This window comes from Euprymna scolopes, chromosome 12, assembly GCF_053919585.1.
Source record: "Euprymna scolopes isolate OS-2025 chromosome 12, ASM5391958v1, whole genome shotgun sequence".
In the NCBI taxonomy this organism is placed as follows: Eukaryota; Metazoa; Mollusca; class Cephalopoda; order Sepiida; family Sepiolidae; genus Euprymna; species Euprymna scolopes.
The window spans coordinates 87,273,307-87,290,778 of record NC_136493.1 but is presented as its reverse complement, the minus strand read 5'-3'; the positions used below and the strand labels follow the sequence as shown (position 1 = coordinate 87,290,778).

Sequence of the window (17,472 nt, the reverse complement as noted above, 5' to 3'; positions counted from 1 at the left end):
TATTACATGCATGAGCGAAGATACAATCTTCATTTGAACATTGAACTATTTAAGATTTGCATTAAATTTGATGCATAGTTATTGGACTCTAATTAAGGAGGACTGAATTTCAATTTCTTCTATTAAAAAGATTTAATCAGTTTGTACAGTTATAATAACTCCTTATGATTAGGCCTTAAATTTTTTTAGAATCAAAATCATGTAATGAATTTTGATCAAAATTGGAACAAGGATCCTAGACATAAGGTTTATTATCATTATATCTTGATTTTAATTTTCGTACAAAGGATACAAAATTGGTGCAAAATCGTCTGTCCAGGAAATTAATTTTACCCGCGCTGGGACGAGTATTGTTCTAGCTGTGCATAAAAGTTGAGTGGAAGTAGTCTAGTCATGATGATCTCCTTCTCCCACAGACACACTAGCAGGAAGGTGACGATGGCTGAGTGATTAACGACACAGGCTAACAACCTGCAATGCCAAGTTCGAAGTCAGTTCATTCTTTAGAAACACTTTCACCTTTAAAGGTGTTGTCAACCATCACATGGCCCCTTCTGTAAGTATCTAATACCTTTCTAGAAAGAATTCTAACTAGAAAGATATTAGGGAAACAAATGTGAACAAAAATCATCCAATTCATACGAAATTAATGATTCATATCAAATATATGAAAAAAAAAAAAAAAATGGAAACATACTCACCTGAGTACTTTCGTTGTTAAACTGTATCGTTACCGAACTGAGGAAATTCACCCACACTGCACTACCTACAGTCTTTAAGCTAATACCATCTTGACGACCAGCATCATTATTCACCTCCAACCTCTGCCGCCAGTTCACAATATCTGGGCAAAATGTAAAACTGACTTTCACCTACATTAAAACGCAACCAAAAAACATAGTTTAATGAAAAAGAAAGATAAACTGAAAGTTGATAAATTTTTAAAACGTTTTGGAGATTGATTCATATGCATGATACATTTATTTATTTTTTTTACAAAGGAGTTACCACTTATCAAGGCCAGAAGGTCACTCGAGGATAAGAGTTAATGAGTGAACAGTGGCCACCCGAACAACAGCGTAGTTATCGTTAGTGGTAAAAATTGGGCATAATTCGATTATTTAAGGGGCCAGCTCAACAAGAACTTATTTACATTGAATTTAACGATGACCCTGCTGTAGTCAGCTGGAAAGCAGGTCAGCAGAGGATAATTCCATAGGCAGGCAGCTCTTATATACATGTATATATATATATATATATATATATATATATATATAAGGAGTAGGGCTTTGAAAGAAGCGTGTCCTAGATTATCGTTTAAAAAAAAAATAAAAATAAAAAATACGTCCAAATAAAAAATGGGTGACTTTCTAAGAAAAACACCAGATCACCGAGGCGGAGACGTTAACCTTAATATCGTTTAAAAAATCAATAACAAAAACTACATATATATATATATATATATATATATATACACACACACACAGTAGAACCCCGGGATACGTTTTTTAAAAGGTTATGTTGTGGAATACAATTTTTTTCTGGCCCTTGGTTACGATATTTGCCCCACCTCACGGTGTTATTTATATTGTTATTTGATTATATACATGTGTATTATATACTGTAAAGTATTTTGTTATCCATTTTTAATGCCATATCCCGGGGTTCTACTGTATATATAATGAATAAATAAATAAAAGATTAAACTAATATACCACCTAAAATATAGATACAGATATTAAAAAAACCTATCTATGCACAGCCAGGTTAAAAAAAGTTAACTTTTAATACAGAAAGAATGCTTGGCTTACTACTCTCCAAAAATAAAGAAAAAAAGGTGAAACACAAGTCAACTGAACCTTTGTCTGACAAAAGTCCGACCACTGACTGCTGAAAATGGGAACAGGAATAACAAAGGATCTGATTGGTTAACTAGCAAACTTAATATCACATGTATATACTAAAACACATAGTAAAATCAAGTCCACGGATTAGCCTGATAAATACTCACAAAGATGAAATGCAGAAGATTTTGCATAGCTTAATCACCATATATATTTCCAAAACTTACCATATATATAATATATAAATAAATAAATATCTACATATATATATATATATTTGAAAGCTTCAAAGAAGAGAATCCAATGCACGTTGTTGCACATGCGATAAAAGGTGGGGATTTAAGTCACAAATAAACGTAGGAGTATGATAAGAAATTTCTGAGAAGAATGAAAACTGTTTATCTTTGTAACACGTTGGCCAAAAAGGGGAGTGGGTACAAGGGAATTTACGGGAAAGCAAAAACCCAAGTATTTTCTCTTTATCGCATATGTGACACAACAAAAATAAAATAATAAAGCAAAAAGCAAGTGGATGGAAATGCAAGGACAAACACAATAAAAATGCGAGAAAATAACGAAATAACAAACACTTTTCCAAACGATACAAAGATAGATTTATTTAACAAAGAAAAAGGAGTTTAACGAAAGAAAAAGAAACGTATTCAAAGTTATGGAATCTGAAGTATATCTACGCATATGGAAATGAGCGAAAGTCCTTTTGGGGCGGGGGTAATCAAACTCTTACAGGTTTCTTTTGTTTTCCCTTTTTTTTTGTTTCTTTTGCTGGTGTGTTTCACAACTCGGCAACGACGCAGTTAGTCCAATATATTTCCTTCAGTGTGGAAAAAGTTCATATAGCAATCTCACGTGTTTTCTTTTCTTGCTCGCACGTTATATATCTATCTCTTTCGTGAGGAAGTAAATTCATTGCATTCTCTCGCATGACTGGAGAAGGTCGCGTCGTTCACGTCTCATGTATCAGTATCCTTTTCGCATGAGGGGAAGAAGTCATCCCCCTCCTCCCACGAGGAGAGAGACCTCTTAACAGGTCGGCGACCCAAGCCGAAAAGAGCGACTTCCACTAGTGTCCAGTTAAAAAAAGGGAAAGGGGAAGCAATAACTCTTCCGGTCTCCCCCCTTTCTCTCTGCTTCATAATCTGGTCTAAAAATAGACTTGATGAAATCTCCAGCCGGTAAAGTCTCTGCAAGTTTTAAAGGGGTGGGGGTACATTGGTAGACCTTCGCTCGGTTACAAAACGACTACTGCACTAGCCTATCTTGTGGGAATCATGTTTTATTTTATCTCGGTGACGAAATATGGAAAACAAAAACGATATATCTCGTCAGCCTAAAATTAAGTATTATACTTTGATTTAAACACATAATCCAATTTAAATACTAGGTCACAACGTGTACATAATAACTTCCCTTTAATCTGTTTTCGTGAACAATGGAAAAATGTCTCGCCTGGATTGGAATAAATATTTTCAGAAAAAAACTGAAGCAAAATAAAATATATTTGTGGCAATAAAATAGTGGAAGAAAAAGCAAAAGGCAGACTAGTTCAGATCAAGTATTTATAAGTCAGATGGATTGCTATTTGGATCTGATTTTGAAAATCCAGCAAGATAACTTTACATGTTAGATATTGCTATTGTTAGAATGCAACACCATTATTTTGTTTGTCTGTGTTAAACTGCTGGCTTTCTAAAAACTTTATCTCATGTCCCTATACAGTAAAGACAACTGTAGAAATACAGGCACATACGTATGTTCAAAGTGTATTTATTTTTGAAAAGAAACAAACATTTGAAACAAGACATTTCAAGGCACAATTTTGTTAAGTTCTTCAAACAAAAATAAAAGTAAAAAAACTCACATCAAAATGGAAGTAATTACAGTCTTTTTCAAAAATTAGATTTTTCTATTTAATACTTTAGTTTAAATAATAATTATTGTTTATCAAAATGTACATTTATAATTTTAATTATCATAGCTGATATTTTTCAAACTTCACACAATTTAATTAAAAAATCAAAAATTATAAATTGCATTAATTTTTTAATAATTAGTTTAATTACATTTAAAAAATAGTGTTTAATTATTGAATACATTTTTTTTTAATTTAATTAAAACATATGTTTTTAACAATGAAAATATCATTCACACTCTAGATTAATTTTAATAACTTAAATCATTGATTCCAATAATTAATAAATTTAACAAGAGTAGAAAATGAACGTAGAGTTTACTTTTGGCAGCCTCGTAACTCTCACTTTCCTTTAGTCCTCACATTCCATAAGTGATGTTTTTGACAAAAGGGAAAGAATTGCTGTTTTCTGAGTCAGAAGGTATTCATCTAACACTTATCGCAGAAAAATAAAGAAAACCCAACCTTTTTAGAAAATTATGAAGTCAATTTGTATTATGTTTCTTAGATGTGATACAATCTGAAAAGAAAGAATTATTTTAAAATTCTCAGGTATTTCAACTATTTGCCTCTGACTATATAATTTTATACCCCCAGGGGTAAATTTACCCCTGGTTGAGAACCTCTGGTCTAAGCTGAGAGTTTATTCCTCACTTGTATTTGTTTGAGCCAACTCTGATCGCAGAATGAGAATCTCTCTATCCTTCCCAGGAAAATCTGTATAAGACATAGAATTAAGGGAAGATGCCAACAAAAGAAAGAAGGAATGATTTTAAATGGAGTTTCCACGGTCCAGAAAGTCACTGGAAGAACCATGAACATCGAGACACAAAGAGAGCCAGGTATGATTTTATATTAATTGATTATATTTAATTGGGGATTGACCAGCTAGCAATGTAAGGGTCAGGGCCACCCAGGGTCTTGAAGATAATATAACACTTCTTTGGGGGTAAGGGAAACAACACTGGGTAAGCACATGTAAATAGTAACTAATATTAAAAGAAGAAAAAGGTGCTTCAAACCGTGAGATGTTTTTGCGGATGAAGCGTGAATGAATTCGTTTGATGTTTGGATTTAATGGATGATATGCTTTGTTGAATTGGAATCAGTTGAAATGGATGCTTGGAGGAAAGTGTGAAGCTCATTGCTGCTTGCGTTTGGTTGATCAGCTTAAATGAAGACGTTCTCAGTTTGCTCTCACAAAGCTGCTGCAATAAAGAAATAGAAAAATGAATATAAATATATATGTGTGTTTGCGTTATATATATATATATATATATATATATATATATATATATATATATATATCGTCATTAGCAGAACTTGGGTACAAGTATACATTTTGCTCATTAGGAATAAGCCAGCCCTAGCTACAAAGTATTTCAGATGCACCAAGAGGCGAAACTTTGTCTTGCACACACTTTAGATGTCACCATTCACTGCTGCAAACATGTGCAGGTTCAGGAAGGCATTTTGCAGCAGGTTGCCGGTATACCATTACGTGGCCAGGCTCATCATTGCTTAACTTTGGTGAGCTGGTGAGAACCAGTGTGTAAACATGATTGTGCCATACATTATCTATCTATCTATATATTGATGATTCCTGAAAGGATGAAACACTACTGTCCGTAAGTATTTAATAATCATTATAGTAAATAATTATGTCAGCCCCTTTAAGAAACTTGTTTCTTATTGTTGAGCACTTTACAGTTGAAATAAAGTCGGTCACTTCAGCTGGCATGTGAAGATCATGATATTATAATCATTTCATCACTCTGACAGACATTAAGACATTTAAAAATAAATGTTTAAATTTCAACGATATTTCTCACGGTTGATGGTGGCCATATGGATTTGTTCCTTGCTAATATGTCAGAAATGGCTTTGTTGCCAGGTTTGAATCTCCTGACTGGTGCTAATCCTGACACCCTGCACTGATGATTCCCGAAAGGATGAAAAACTAGTGTCTGTAGGTATATAATAATTATTAAAGTAAATAATTATATATATATTGTAGCAGAATTAGCAATAACAGAAATGAGGGGAAATAGAGAGCTTACCTCGGATATGTCTGTTGTTTTTCAGGCCGAGCGGAAGAGAGGGTTCTAATATGGCGTCCATGGGTTTTTATTAGTGTTTACCTCATGCAATTATCGAAGAATCGCGTTTACTCTTGCGCAATTATGCAAATACATAATTCCCGGCCACTATAAAGGCAAGACACTGGACAGGAGTCGGGGGCGTCCCGCAGATTGTGTGTAGGTGGTTCTGGCGATTGGATTGGATTGTTCTTTGTGACGAATCACGTGTCAGCGAGAAGCGAGTTTTTGTTCTTTCTGTTTTTTTTTGTTTTATCTGCTTCTTCTTTTTCCACGGTTATTACAGACAAGAAATCCCTCTCTTCTAGAGATGGGTGATACTGACCATTTCCTATCTGTGTTCCTGGATTTCTTTTTTGTTTTGCCTACTACATTTTGCTTCAAATTTGGATATATATATATATATATATATATATATATATATATATTAGCTAAATGGTAGAAAATCAGGTTTCAGATTTTAGGGTCCTCTCTCACATATAATTAACAATAATTATATATATATATATATATATATATATATATATATATATATATATATATATATATATATATATACACACACACACACACACACACACACACACACACAATACAACCCTGAGATACGGTGGCCTTAGGATATGGTTTTTCAGGTTACGTTGTGGAATACAATGTTTTTCTGGCCCTTGGTTACGGTATTTGCCTCACCATGTTATTTATAATGTTATTTGATTATATACATGTGTATTATATGCTGTACTGTATTTTTTTAAATTAATTTTTAATGCCATATCCCGGGGTTCTACTGTATATATAAAGAATAAATAAAAGATTAAACTAATACATCACCTAAAATATAGATACAGATATTAAAAAAACCTATCTATGCACAGCCAGGTTAAAAAAAGTTAACTTTTAATACACAAAGAATGCTTGGCTTACTAATCTCCAAAAATAAAGAAAAAAAAGTGAAATACAAGTCATCTTCATCAATGAAATTCAAATAAGAAAATAAAACCTCAAAGCTTAAAAAGATATAACTCACAGGTTAAATGTAAAGTTGCTTTCGTTTTTAAATGTAGCTGATGCTGGTTATGATAATAAATTAACAAATAAATTAAGTTAAATGTAAATCAAATTGAAAATAACGTAAATAAATCTACTTTATATATTTCTAAATAGTATACTTAAAACAATTCTATCCCGAATTTCTATTAAAAATTTAGAGCTAATTATTAAAAATTTAGAGCTAATTATTAAAAATTTAGAGCTAATTATTAAAAATTTAGAGCTAATTATTAAAACAGATTGTCTTTAATGTAATATACAAATGAGATAACCTCCTGAATATTTATTTTTTTTTAATAAATAGTATATAGAAATCACGCAGAAATAAAAGTATGTGAAAGTCTGTAAAACAGTGTACCTTTTGCATATATAAGCCAAATCGTGAGCAAACAAACCGACAAGAATACGACTTTTTTTTATATATAATCCTGGTGAGTTCATGCAGTTAATGTGTTCATATAACAGTAATCTATAATAAATAGAGCTGCATATTTATTTGGTATAAATCTTTATTCATGAATACACTTTTGGCTAATCATTTTCATAACCGTTTTTATACTAAGGACCTGGCCTCACGATTGAGTGTCAGCCAGAACTGCTGAAACATGTCTGCAAATATGTAATCAAAACTGTATGATAAAAAAATTATACTAAATACATATATATATATTGACTAAAATAAATGATGAAAATATTCTCCATTCTTTTATTGCTTACCTTGTCCTCCAGCAGTTCACCAAGACCGCACTCGAAATATAATTTATCTTCACCCATAAAATCAACAAACAGCCTATCAAAAGAAATCAAAAGAATATTATAAATAAAATTATAACCAATTAGAAGTTAATTTTAGTTATGAAGGAGTATAGTGTTACATACATGTTAACATGTAGCCACCATCGCAAGAAATTCAACTCAACTCACTTTTTTTTTAAAACAACCGACATTCATTTACAGTCATTTTTTTACAGGTCCTTTCCTGTCACTCTCGGTCACCATGCATAACACGTCTATCGCTATCTTCTCCGACGTGATCACTGGTCTGCATACACATTCATTTTATAATCAATCTTTTTCCTTTCTCCTTGCCGTGACATCACCTCACACATGACTCGGTCATTTGCATACAGTTGCCATACATGCTCTGTTACAGGACAGCATTCACCAATTTCTTTAGCTGCTTATAAATATCCTTCATTGGTCACTTTAGTCCTCCATTTCAACTGATTCATACAAAGAGGTTAATCATTTTAGAAAATACTATTTTAGCCGATTTGATTCTGAAATGACCAATATGTAGTATGCTACTTCCCAAACAACAATTTCTTATTCTAGAAATGTTGTCCTCTTGCAGAACTGACTTGGCCGTTGCCTTACAAAGGAGCTTTCACAGGTTTTGTATTTAATCATGCACAATGACTCAGACAAAATTAGTGGTTTGGTTTCAGCATTCTGGGATTTTTTAAAAAATATGTTAGCTTATTTCTGTCTAAAAGGGAGACTAGTGATAAATGCACCAGCCCAGATGTAGCAACAATGATCCATACATGGGTGGTTTTCTAGCTTAGATAAGTTGGTTTATTCAATGGTTACGCGACCAAAAAAAACCCAAAAAAAAACGAGTTATAAAATAAAAGTGTTAAACAAGAGAAAAGATACTTACTGAGCAGGAAGTATTTGGGCTGTCATATGGATATCCAAGGGAGGAATATCATAGCCTTGTGGCCGTGATATTCGAGAGGAATGGTCATTCTTCTGAAATGAGTAAATTGGTGATATTAAACTCTTAAATGAAAACTTTATGATATTTATATGCGTTTTTATCTAGTAAATAATACAGTATTCATTGTTTTCTTACCAATGATATCAATTATCTTGTTAATGTTCAACCCTTCTTTCTTATCGTTTCTGTTACACATACATGCACATCTCCTCATACACAAAGTCAATAAATCACAACTAAATATGAAAACAAACTCTCGTCTTCAATTCTCTTTTATACATGCATATATTTTTGGTCATGTACCATAAATTAATAATAGTTTCATAAACATTTGAATTCTAACAATTATGGTTTGTTGGAAAATTGAACAAAAACGTTCTTTCCACCATTCACCAAATTTTTGGTCTGGGAAGAGTCCTCTCTAGTAGAGTTCATGATGTGAGCAGGTGAAAGCCTCTGGGAAGCCAAAAAGAAGCATTGAGGGCTGAAACCAGGGCTGCCAGAATGACATAGGCCGAACTGAAGAGGACCAATCAGAACCGGGTCCATTTGAGGAGCGTCGTTGCGGCCCTATGTTCCCCAAGAAATCAAGAGGCCTAAACAAGGCATACTGTTTGATGTTGTTCATCATTTAACCAAAATATAATCCCAGCAATCACCTAAAGAAACTAATCTGAACGAGGGCAACAACTCCAGAAATCTTCAGTTTCTCAGTTACAAATAAATCTATTGACATGAAAAGCATATTTATTATTAGAACGGCTTCAGTTGTATCCATCATCTGCTGCTTAAAAATATTGGACTCTTGTTGATTGTTCACATTTGAAATACAAACCTGAGCACCTGCTAGATGCAAGTAGCCACGTCCGAAAGAAATACAGTTGCACTCGTTTGTCACTTCTTCAACGGGTGAAGGTGTAAAGTGAACTTGTAAGCAGCTGTTTGAATTTGCTTTAATCACCTAAAAATCAGAAAAGAAAAAGTTTATAATTTGATATATCAATTTATGTGAACGAATGTTTTCTTACATAAATAATACCAATGGAGCACAGGTAGGAGCTGGTGCTGCTGTGGTAGCAAGTTAGGACATAATGGAGTAATTTGGGGAAACCTCTGCTGTTACTAAGAAAGACATAAGTCAGACTGCATAATTTGGCCTAACATAAGCATAAGCCTGGGTCTTCTCCATATTATATGAAGTATACCTGAAATAAGCCATGGAAATGTTCATAACTTAAAAACAATTTATATGATCAAGCTGAAACTATGCATGCTACTTAATGTTATCAAAGAAGTATCAGATGTATATATCAAACTAGCAGGGCACCCGGCATTGTCTGGTCATGAAAGACGCTTAAATATGATATCGTGATTTATGCAGATTTTGGATTTATTATTATAGAGCTACCTCTCTATCGATTATTATATTGTACCCAATATGTAACAATGATTTCAAAAGTTAAAAAAAAAATATGACTTGGGTGCCATCAAATAGAATTGAAACCAAAACATTTAGGAGTCCAGCTTAAGTCATTACCATTTGACCTATTGTCAAATGGATGAACGGATTTCAATGTATAAATATGTGCACAAGAGCATTTAAAGTAAACTTACACCTGTTAAATTCCAATTTTTTTTCAATTTTGACTAATTAGCAGCTATTTCTACCAGCTTTTATAAACAACAATCCACAAAGATGCAACAATTTGACCTGCCTCACGTTGCTCTATGACCTTGCATCTTGGAGGAGATGCACTTTTAAAAATGTTGACAGACAGACATAGCGAGTTTTATATATATATGCAGATTTAGAAGAATCAGAAATTGAAATTCCATAAAAAATTGAAGGATTTAACCTTCAACCTCCAGAACCATGTAACTTGTACAACTGAATTCTAACATTGTACTCGGCTCTTATACAGGTAGAGGATTGCATCAGCAGTGAGATATCTGCTTGAGCAGTAAAATGATCCAACCATTTTTCCGGCTATCTTGGCAACAGATTTGATGTAAGTGTTCCATCTCCAGCCATGCTTAAGATGATTTCTAAAGTGAGTGTGAAGAGGGGGGGGGGGTCTGTCATTAAAATTTGCTATCAAATACTACCTTTGCATACTATTAGTCATCCTGGAACTATTCTTATTCTTATTTAGTGAAATAGTTGTTGTCTTTGTATCAACTTAATATATATATATATATATATATATATATATATATATATATATATATATATATATAAAACTCACTATGTCTGTCTGTCTGTTTCCATTTTTTCAAAGTGTATCTCCTCCGAGACACAAGGTGGCAGAGTAGTGTGAGGCAGGTCAAATTGTTATATTTTTTTTTTGTGGATCCTTGTTTTATATATATAAAAGCTGATAAAAATAACTGCTAAAAGGTCCAAATTGAAAATAAATTGGAACTTGGAAGGCATAAGTTGACTTTAAATGTTCTTGTACAAATATAAGTGCAAATATACGTTAAAGTCTGTTCATTTTTAACTATTTCTTATCCATCTGATGATAGCTCAAATGGTAACAAATAAAGTTGGAGCACTATATCTTTTAGTTTTGATTCTAGCTGATGGGACTCAAGTCATAGTTTTTTTTTACTTTGAAATCATTACTATATATTGGGTACAATATAATAATCAACAGAAAATTGCATCTATAATAATAAATACGAAATCTGCATGAATTAAAATATTATATTTAAACATATTTTACGTCCAGACAATGCCGAGCAGTCTGCTAGTGCAGTATAAAGTACGTGTCAGACTGATTTTGTTTTTTTGTTGCTTTCTTATCTCAGCCTGGAATCTGAAAGCTTTCACCTGACAAAATTTGCTTTCTGAGTTTATTGTGATTTAAACTGAGAATCTCATACCATTTGTTTTGGTATGATGGTGAACGGTTTGTCGGACTGGTTACCATCATGAATTTGAAGCAATGTACGTATGAGCTTTTCTTCTTTTCCTTTTGTATCCATTATAGATATGGAATGATTTTCCCGCGAGGATGATTCTAAAAAAAATAAAAAATAATAATCCCATTAATATTAAAATTGCAAACGCAAATTTAAAAAAATGATAAAGATTTCACTAATTTCTGAATATTAAAATTTGAGTTACTTTTGAGAGAGGGGGGAGGGTATCTAACTTGCTATTTTCTTTTCTTCTCATTCTACTGCAGATTTCCTAACTGCAATCTCTGAACATATATACCACATACTACATAAAGCAAGCTCTAGATATATTTAAGGCCTTTGATAGGGTCTGGCAGAAAGGTCTTCTCATGAAAACTTAATCATTTTATATTACTGGACGAATACTTGATAAAATCAAATCTAGGTTATCGTCGATTGTTGTATGTCCAAACAACATGTGCCACAAGGATTGATCCTGAGACTTTTATTATTCCTAATAATCATAAATGATAAAATTGTCTCTGAGATGGGTATATTTGCTGATGACACCACACTCTATAACAGACACAAGGGAAAAACAAATGAACACATATCTAAGGCAATGGCTGAAACCTTAGAGGGAGATCTCTCGTCTATAGTGGAATGGGGACGTAAATGGATGGTGATATTTGATGCTGCTAAGACTAAGCTTCTTTCCTTTAACAATTACAAGAAACCTTCTAAACCACTGATTGCCATGACTAAAAATATGCTACCTGAAAGCTATTTGTTCAATCTCCTTGGCTTAACATTTACAAGCAAGATGAACAGGAACAAATAAATTGAGGACATTGCCAGGGTTGCTGCGAAGAAGATGGGCTCTCTTTACCGTGCTAGAAAATTTCTTACACCTGAAAGTATCCTATATCTCTACAAAGCCACCATTCACCCAGGCATGGACTATTGTTGCCACATCTGGCCTAGTGCATCTGCCACTAGTCTCTCATTCTTAAACGAGTCTCCAACTTAATAGATTTTGCACTATCCACCGAATTCCAACCCATGTCCGATCGCCAAAATGTTGTGTCCTTGTGCCTGTTTTACAAGTATTATAATGAAATGTACTCCAACAAACTCAAAGCACTTGTACCCTTCAACATAACGTAACCTGACAAGCAGCAAAATTCCACTCCTACACTGTAGAGATCCCTAAATGCTGAAAAGCCTTCTACTCTAATTTTTTTTTTAGTTTTTTCTCCCAAATTTTTAGACTTTGAAATCTTCCCCCGAATCCCTGCTTCCTGACATACAGAAGTTCAAATGCAGTGTAAACAGACACCTCACTGCTCAACTCTCCATATAGTATCGCTATCGAATTGGTCCCAAATAGTAGCCAAAAAGAAAGCCGAAAAGAAAGAAAGAAAACTTCATAGAAATAGATTTGTGTTTTCCTTTTCTTCTTTCATCAGACAGTTTTGCACATTAATTTTGTGATGGGATGATATATATTTACAAATAAATACACCACTTTATTATAGAATGGAGGATGATAAAACTTTTTATTTTTTACGAGGGAGTCACCACATATCAAGGCCTAAAGGCCACTCAAGGATAAGAATGTAAGGTGTAGTGTAGTAATCAGTAATAGTGTAGATTGGGTAGAATTTGGATTATTTAAGGGGCCAGTTCAACAAAAACTTGTTTACGTTGAACTTGAAGGCTACCATATTGTAATCGACCAGGAAGCAGGCCAGTGGAACAGTGTTCTGCAGGCAGGCAATTCTAAGAAAGAAGCTTTGTTCAGGGAATCTGTATTTAAATTTAGGCACAGATATAGAGTAGGGGAAATTGTTGATAGTGGTTGTATCTAGTCGAGTGTTTTTTGTGAAAGTTTGGCAAGGGAGGGGCATAGATTGGAGCTCAGATGAGGATTTGCCAAAATAGCGATAACTTATCAATTACATCTATTTCAAATTGGAGGCACAAAAGGAAAACCGTCAGTCACCAGACCATATCTACACTTAAAACCAAAATCATATTACTCCAAAAACACAAGGTTAAAATAAATGAAACAAACTATAAAATGGTCAATCTTACCTGGTGGACGTGGGCAAATTTCTAAACCATTTTCTCCCAAGATGGGGAAAGGGTCACCAATAATCACTTTGAAGTCTAAAAGCTTGTCATCATCGCAACTGTTGTATGCAAGCCAGTCAACTCGAATGTCTGGAGAGTAAAAAGATGTAATCAAGAATTAAAATCAGTTGTTTAACAAAAGCAGATGATCAGCAGAAGATGATTAAAAAGAATAAATTGTTCAGTACTGAATTCTTGTTTGCAATAAAATTCTTTTGAAAAGGGTTGTTAGTTGTAAACGACACATTAACCCTTGTGTTATAACTCCATGGGATAACACAAGGTTTAATCTTCTATCTTCTTTCTATCTTCTTCTATCTATATAATAAAACAAAGTCAATTTTTGTCTATTTCATTGGCTATTATAGCTTTAGGATCAAAAGATTTATATTCCAATCTGTTTTGCCAACCAATTAAGTCGATTCCTCATGCATGTTTTCAGAAAATATGCATTCTTTTCCTTTCATTTCTAAATTTCTTATATTTTTTTCTGGATAACATTCTTCTCCCAAAATGTCTTTTACAGAGGAGGTAGCAGCCATTTTCACTCTTAAATTAATATCTACTCTCACATCCCTCATATTCATCAAGAAGTTTTTATCACACAATGAAAACCATTGCAATTATTTCATATTTTCCTTTGTCTACATACAGCACTAGATTTTAAATTATATAAAACCTATGGTTCCTATAAATATACTTTCATTCTTACATGCATTATGATTGTAAATTCCATATAATTTGTTAAACCTTCTGAATTAGCAGAATATATAAACTACGTCTTGCAGAGTCAAAATGGTGACAGTCAATCAAAATGGCAACATTACCCAACACTTAATTTACTCCATTTCTTAATTCCTGAGCAATTATTGGAATTTACGTGACTTAATCACCAACAGAAACATGTTGATTCTAACTAGGTGAAAAAAAAAAACACACACACATACACAATTATTTTAGAATTTATAGTAAGGGATTAGTTTTGCATATAACTTTAACTTAACATGTTGCTGCATTTTTTTAACTTACAAAGTCTTCCAAAATATATGAATATTAACAATACTTGTAATTTTTTTTTTACTTGGGTGTCACCACTTATCAAGGTTCAAAGGCCACTCGAGGATAAGGGTTAATGAATGTAAGGTGGTAGAGTAGTAATCATTAATGTTGTAAATTGGGTAGAATTTGATTATTTGTAGGGACGGCTCACCAAGAACTTATTTACATTGGATTTGAAGGCTACCATGTTGTATTTAACCAAGAAGCAGAACTGTTCTGGAAAAGAAGCTTTGTTCATGGAATCTACGTTTAGATTTAAATAAATATATAAACTACGTCTGTTTGTTTGTCATCATTGAGCAGATCTTTTTTTTTCTTGACTGTAAAGGAAGTTATTGCATAATTTGTTAAAGCAAAACAAAAAAACACACACACACACAAAAATATGATTAGGAAGGAAATTACGGGTACTGTTAATATTATAATAACTTCCTTTACAGTTAAGAAAAAAATAAGATCTGCTCAATGATGACAAGCAAACAATAAAAATACTGTCACTCATTTGTACGACACAATCAAAAGCATACAACATACATACCAAATGGACTTGTGTTAGAAATTCGCAATTTACGGTTCATGGAATCGCTTCCCGCAAGATGTGAGCCAAATCTTTCAGAATAGAAAGACAAGAAAATTACTTTTATTGATTTGCTTCATCGAATCAAAAACAAAATATTATTCAATACAAATCAAGAAGGAAAATCGATTCAGTTAATTATTTTCACAATTTAACCCTACCAGACCTGAGCTACTGAATCTAATTTGCCCCTGTGCCTGGACTCCTGGGCAAAACTGTGAAAAAAATTTAAACTTGTTAGCAATTTTTTGCCTTTCATCTACCACCAGTATTCAACCTTCGTATGCCAGTCTGCTCAACAGGTGAAGCCCTCCTTGATGCGCAGGCACTTTCTGCTGTGGGTGCACCAGAACATTTTCTTCACCTTCTTTTGGGGGTTGTTTTTGTAAGATATTCCAGGGTGCCGTCTGTTGTATCTCAGGTGTTTCTCCAAGAACACAGTATAGATATGGTCAGATGAGGTGCCACGATCAGGTAGCTATTTTTAGCTCCCTGGCAACACAAAAACACGTGGTTGGGAATAATACCAGTTTGGCAGTAACTTGGTATATAGCATTTTCAGAAATTACCGGTATATCGGTAACTCGGTCTGGTAGGGTTAAAATCGATTAAATCACAATTTATCGATTTTGTTGTATAAAATGTTTCTTATTTTAATCAATGATCACATTTTAATCCTCCATTCTACAGCAAAGACTAATGTCTGTTCATTATATACTAGCATGGAAACCTGACAATGCCCGAGTGAATGAGGATCAACAAATGTTCCTCACCTCAATATTTTTATTGTCATCATCGAAATCAGTGAAATCGCTCATTTGTCAATCAATTGAATTGATTGCCTGCTCATGACCCACTCATAAATATAGCCCCATATGTAACATTTGCAGGCTAATTTCTAACAGGCTGATTGAAATTAAAACTAAAAACAATCAATAGATTGACTGCTTAGGTAATTAAAAATTTAAAAGTAGCATAACTTTAAGAATTATTTTTTTTTAATGTGAATAAATAAATTTCAAGAGAATTTGTCAGAACCTATTTTTTTTTTCAACACTAAAATGCATGTTTACACTTGCGTTTTAAAAATTAAAACAATAAATAATTAGTGATCAAGACTGATTTCGCTTGAATGATTTTCAGTTGTGTAAGTGATGTTTTTGTTTTTGAATCTCCACATTATATATTTTTGCTATGTATTAATTGTCTTTATTAATTATGAAGTTGTTGTTTTTTAATATTTTTTGTTTAACAAAAATGACTAACAAATGTGTGGCGTTTAGTCGTTCTAGCAGATATGACATGAACAGTAAAAATGTCTCCACATTTTCTTTTCCATTTGGAAAATCTGATCTTATCAAAAAATAAATAAAATTTGTTAATCAAAATAATTGGTTCCCTATGAAAAATTCAGTTATTTGCATCAAACATTTTGAGAGGAAAAAGAAACAGGTTGAATTGGAATTTACAATCAATACATTCAGAACAATTAATAAAATCATATTTCGCACCAAAACTGATTTTAGGAAAACCCCAAAGTAACAACAGATTGAAAAAGATGAATTACAAGATTTTCTTTTAACTGACACGATAACAGATTTTATCCAATTGACTGTGAAATGTTTTCCCTCTGATTTTGAATGTAAAAAACATGACAATTATGTTCTAATTTATAGAATAGTCTTTGACCTTGAAACACATTTTCCATCGATAAAAGAATATACTCATATTGACTGAAACCTTCCTATTCAGTTCCAATGCAATGGAAACACTATACCACAATGGTTTATATATGGAAATAATGCTAAACTTACAAAATTTAGCATGTTCGAGTATTTTTCAACCTATATCAAAAACGTAGTAGAAGAAGAGTGGTATTTAATTTTAAACGAGTTACAAAAAAAGAACATTATAAACCAAAAGGCCGTCCTCCATGTTATGCCTTACTAATACGTTGTACATCAAGGCAAGCTTATAAAATACTTCTTGAGAAATTTCCATTACCATCTTTTTCTTTATCAGAAAAATTTCAACGAGGTGATGTGGGATCAATTACAGCAGTAAAATCACTCTTGGAAAAATGCTATCTTTCATGGTGAGAGTATGTTGGTTCAAATAAAAATGGCAAGCTTTATAAAGGAATAATAGTA

General features: G+C 32.8%; 1 protein-coding gene across 3 annotated transcripts in view; it reads right to left on the bottom strand.

Moving 5' to 3' along the window:
- Window positions 1-17,472, bottom strand: part of LOC145291395 (deleted in lung and esophageal cancer protein 1-like) — a 134,295-nt gene that overhangs the window by 12,853 nt on the left and 103,970 nt on the right. For 2 of the 3 annotated variants that reach the window (XM_080137191.1, XM_080137192.1), the window contains exons 27-34: window positions 15,284-15,354; window positions 13,648-13,776; window positions 11,533-11,669; window positions 9,482-9,607; window positions 8,587-8,678; window positions 7,641-7,713; window positions 4,797-4,982; window positions 702-872 (exon numbers count right to left, since the gene is read on the bottom strand). In XM_080137191.1, the coding sequence (XP_079993317.1) occupies window positions 702-872; window positions 4,797-4,982; window positions 7,641-7,713; window positions 8,587-8,678; window positions 9,482-9,607; window positions 11,533-11,669; window positions 13,648-13,776; window positions 15,284-15,354 (985 nt within the window). The remainder of the gene's footprint in view (window positions 1-701; window positions 873-4,796; window positions 4,983-7,640; window positions 7,714-8,586; window positions 8,679-9,481; window positions 9,608-11,532; window positions 11,670-13,647; window positions 13,777-15,283; window positions 15,355-17,472) is intronic. The other variant, XM_080137193.1, reaches the window with a different exon arrangement.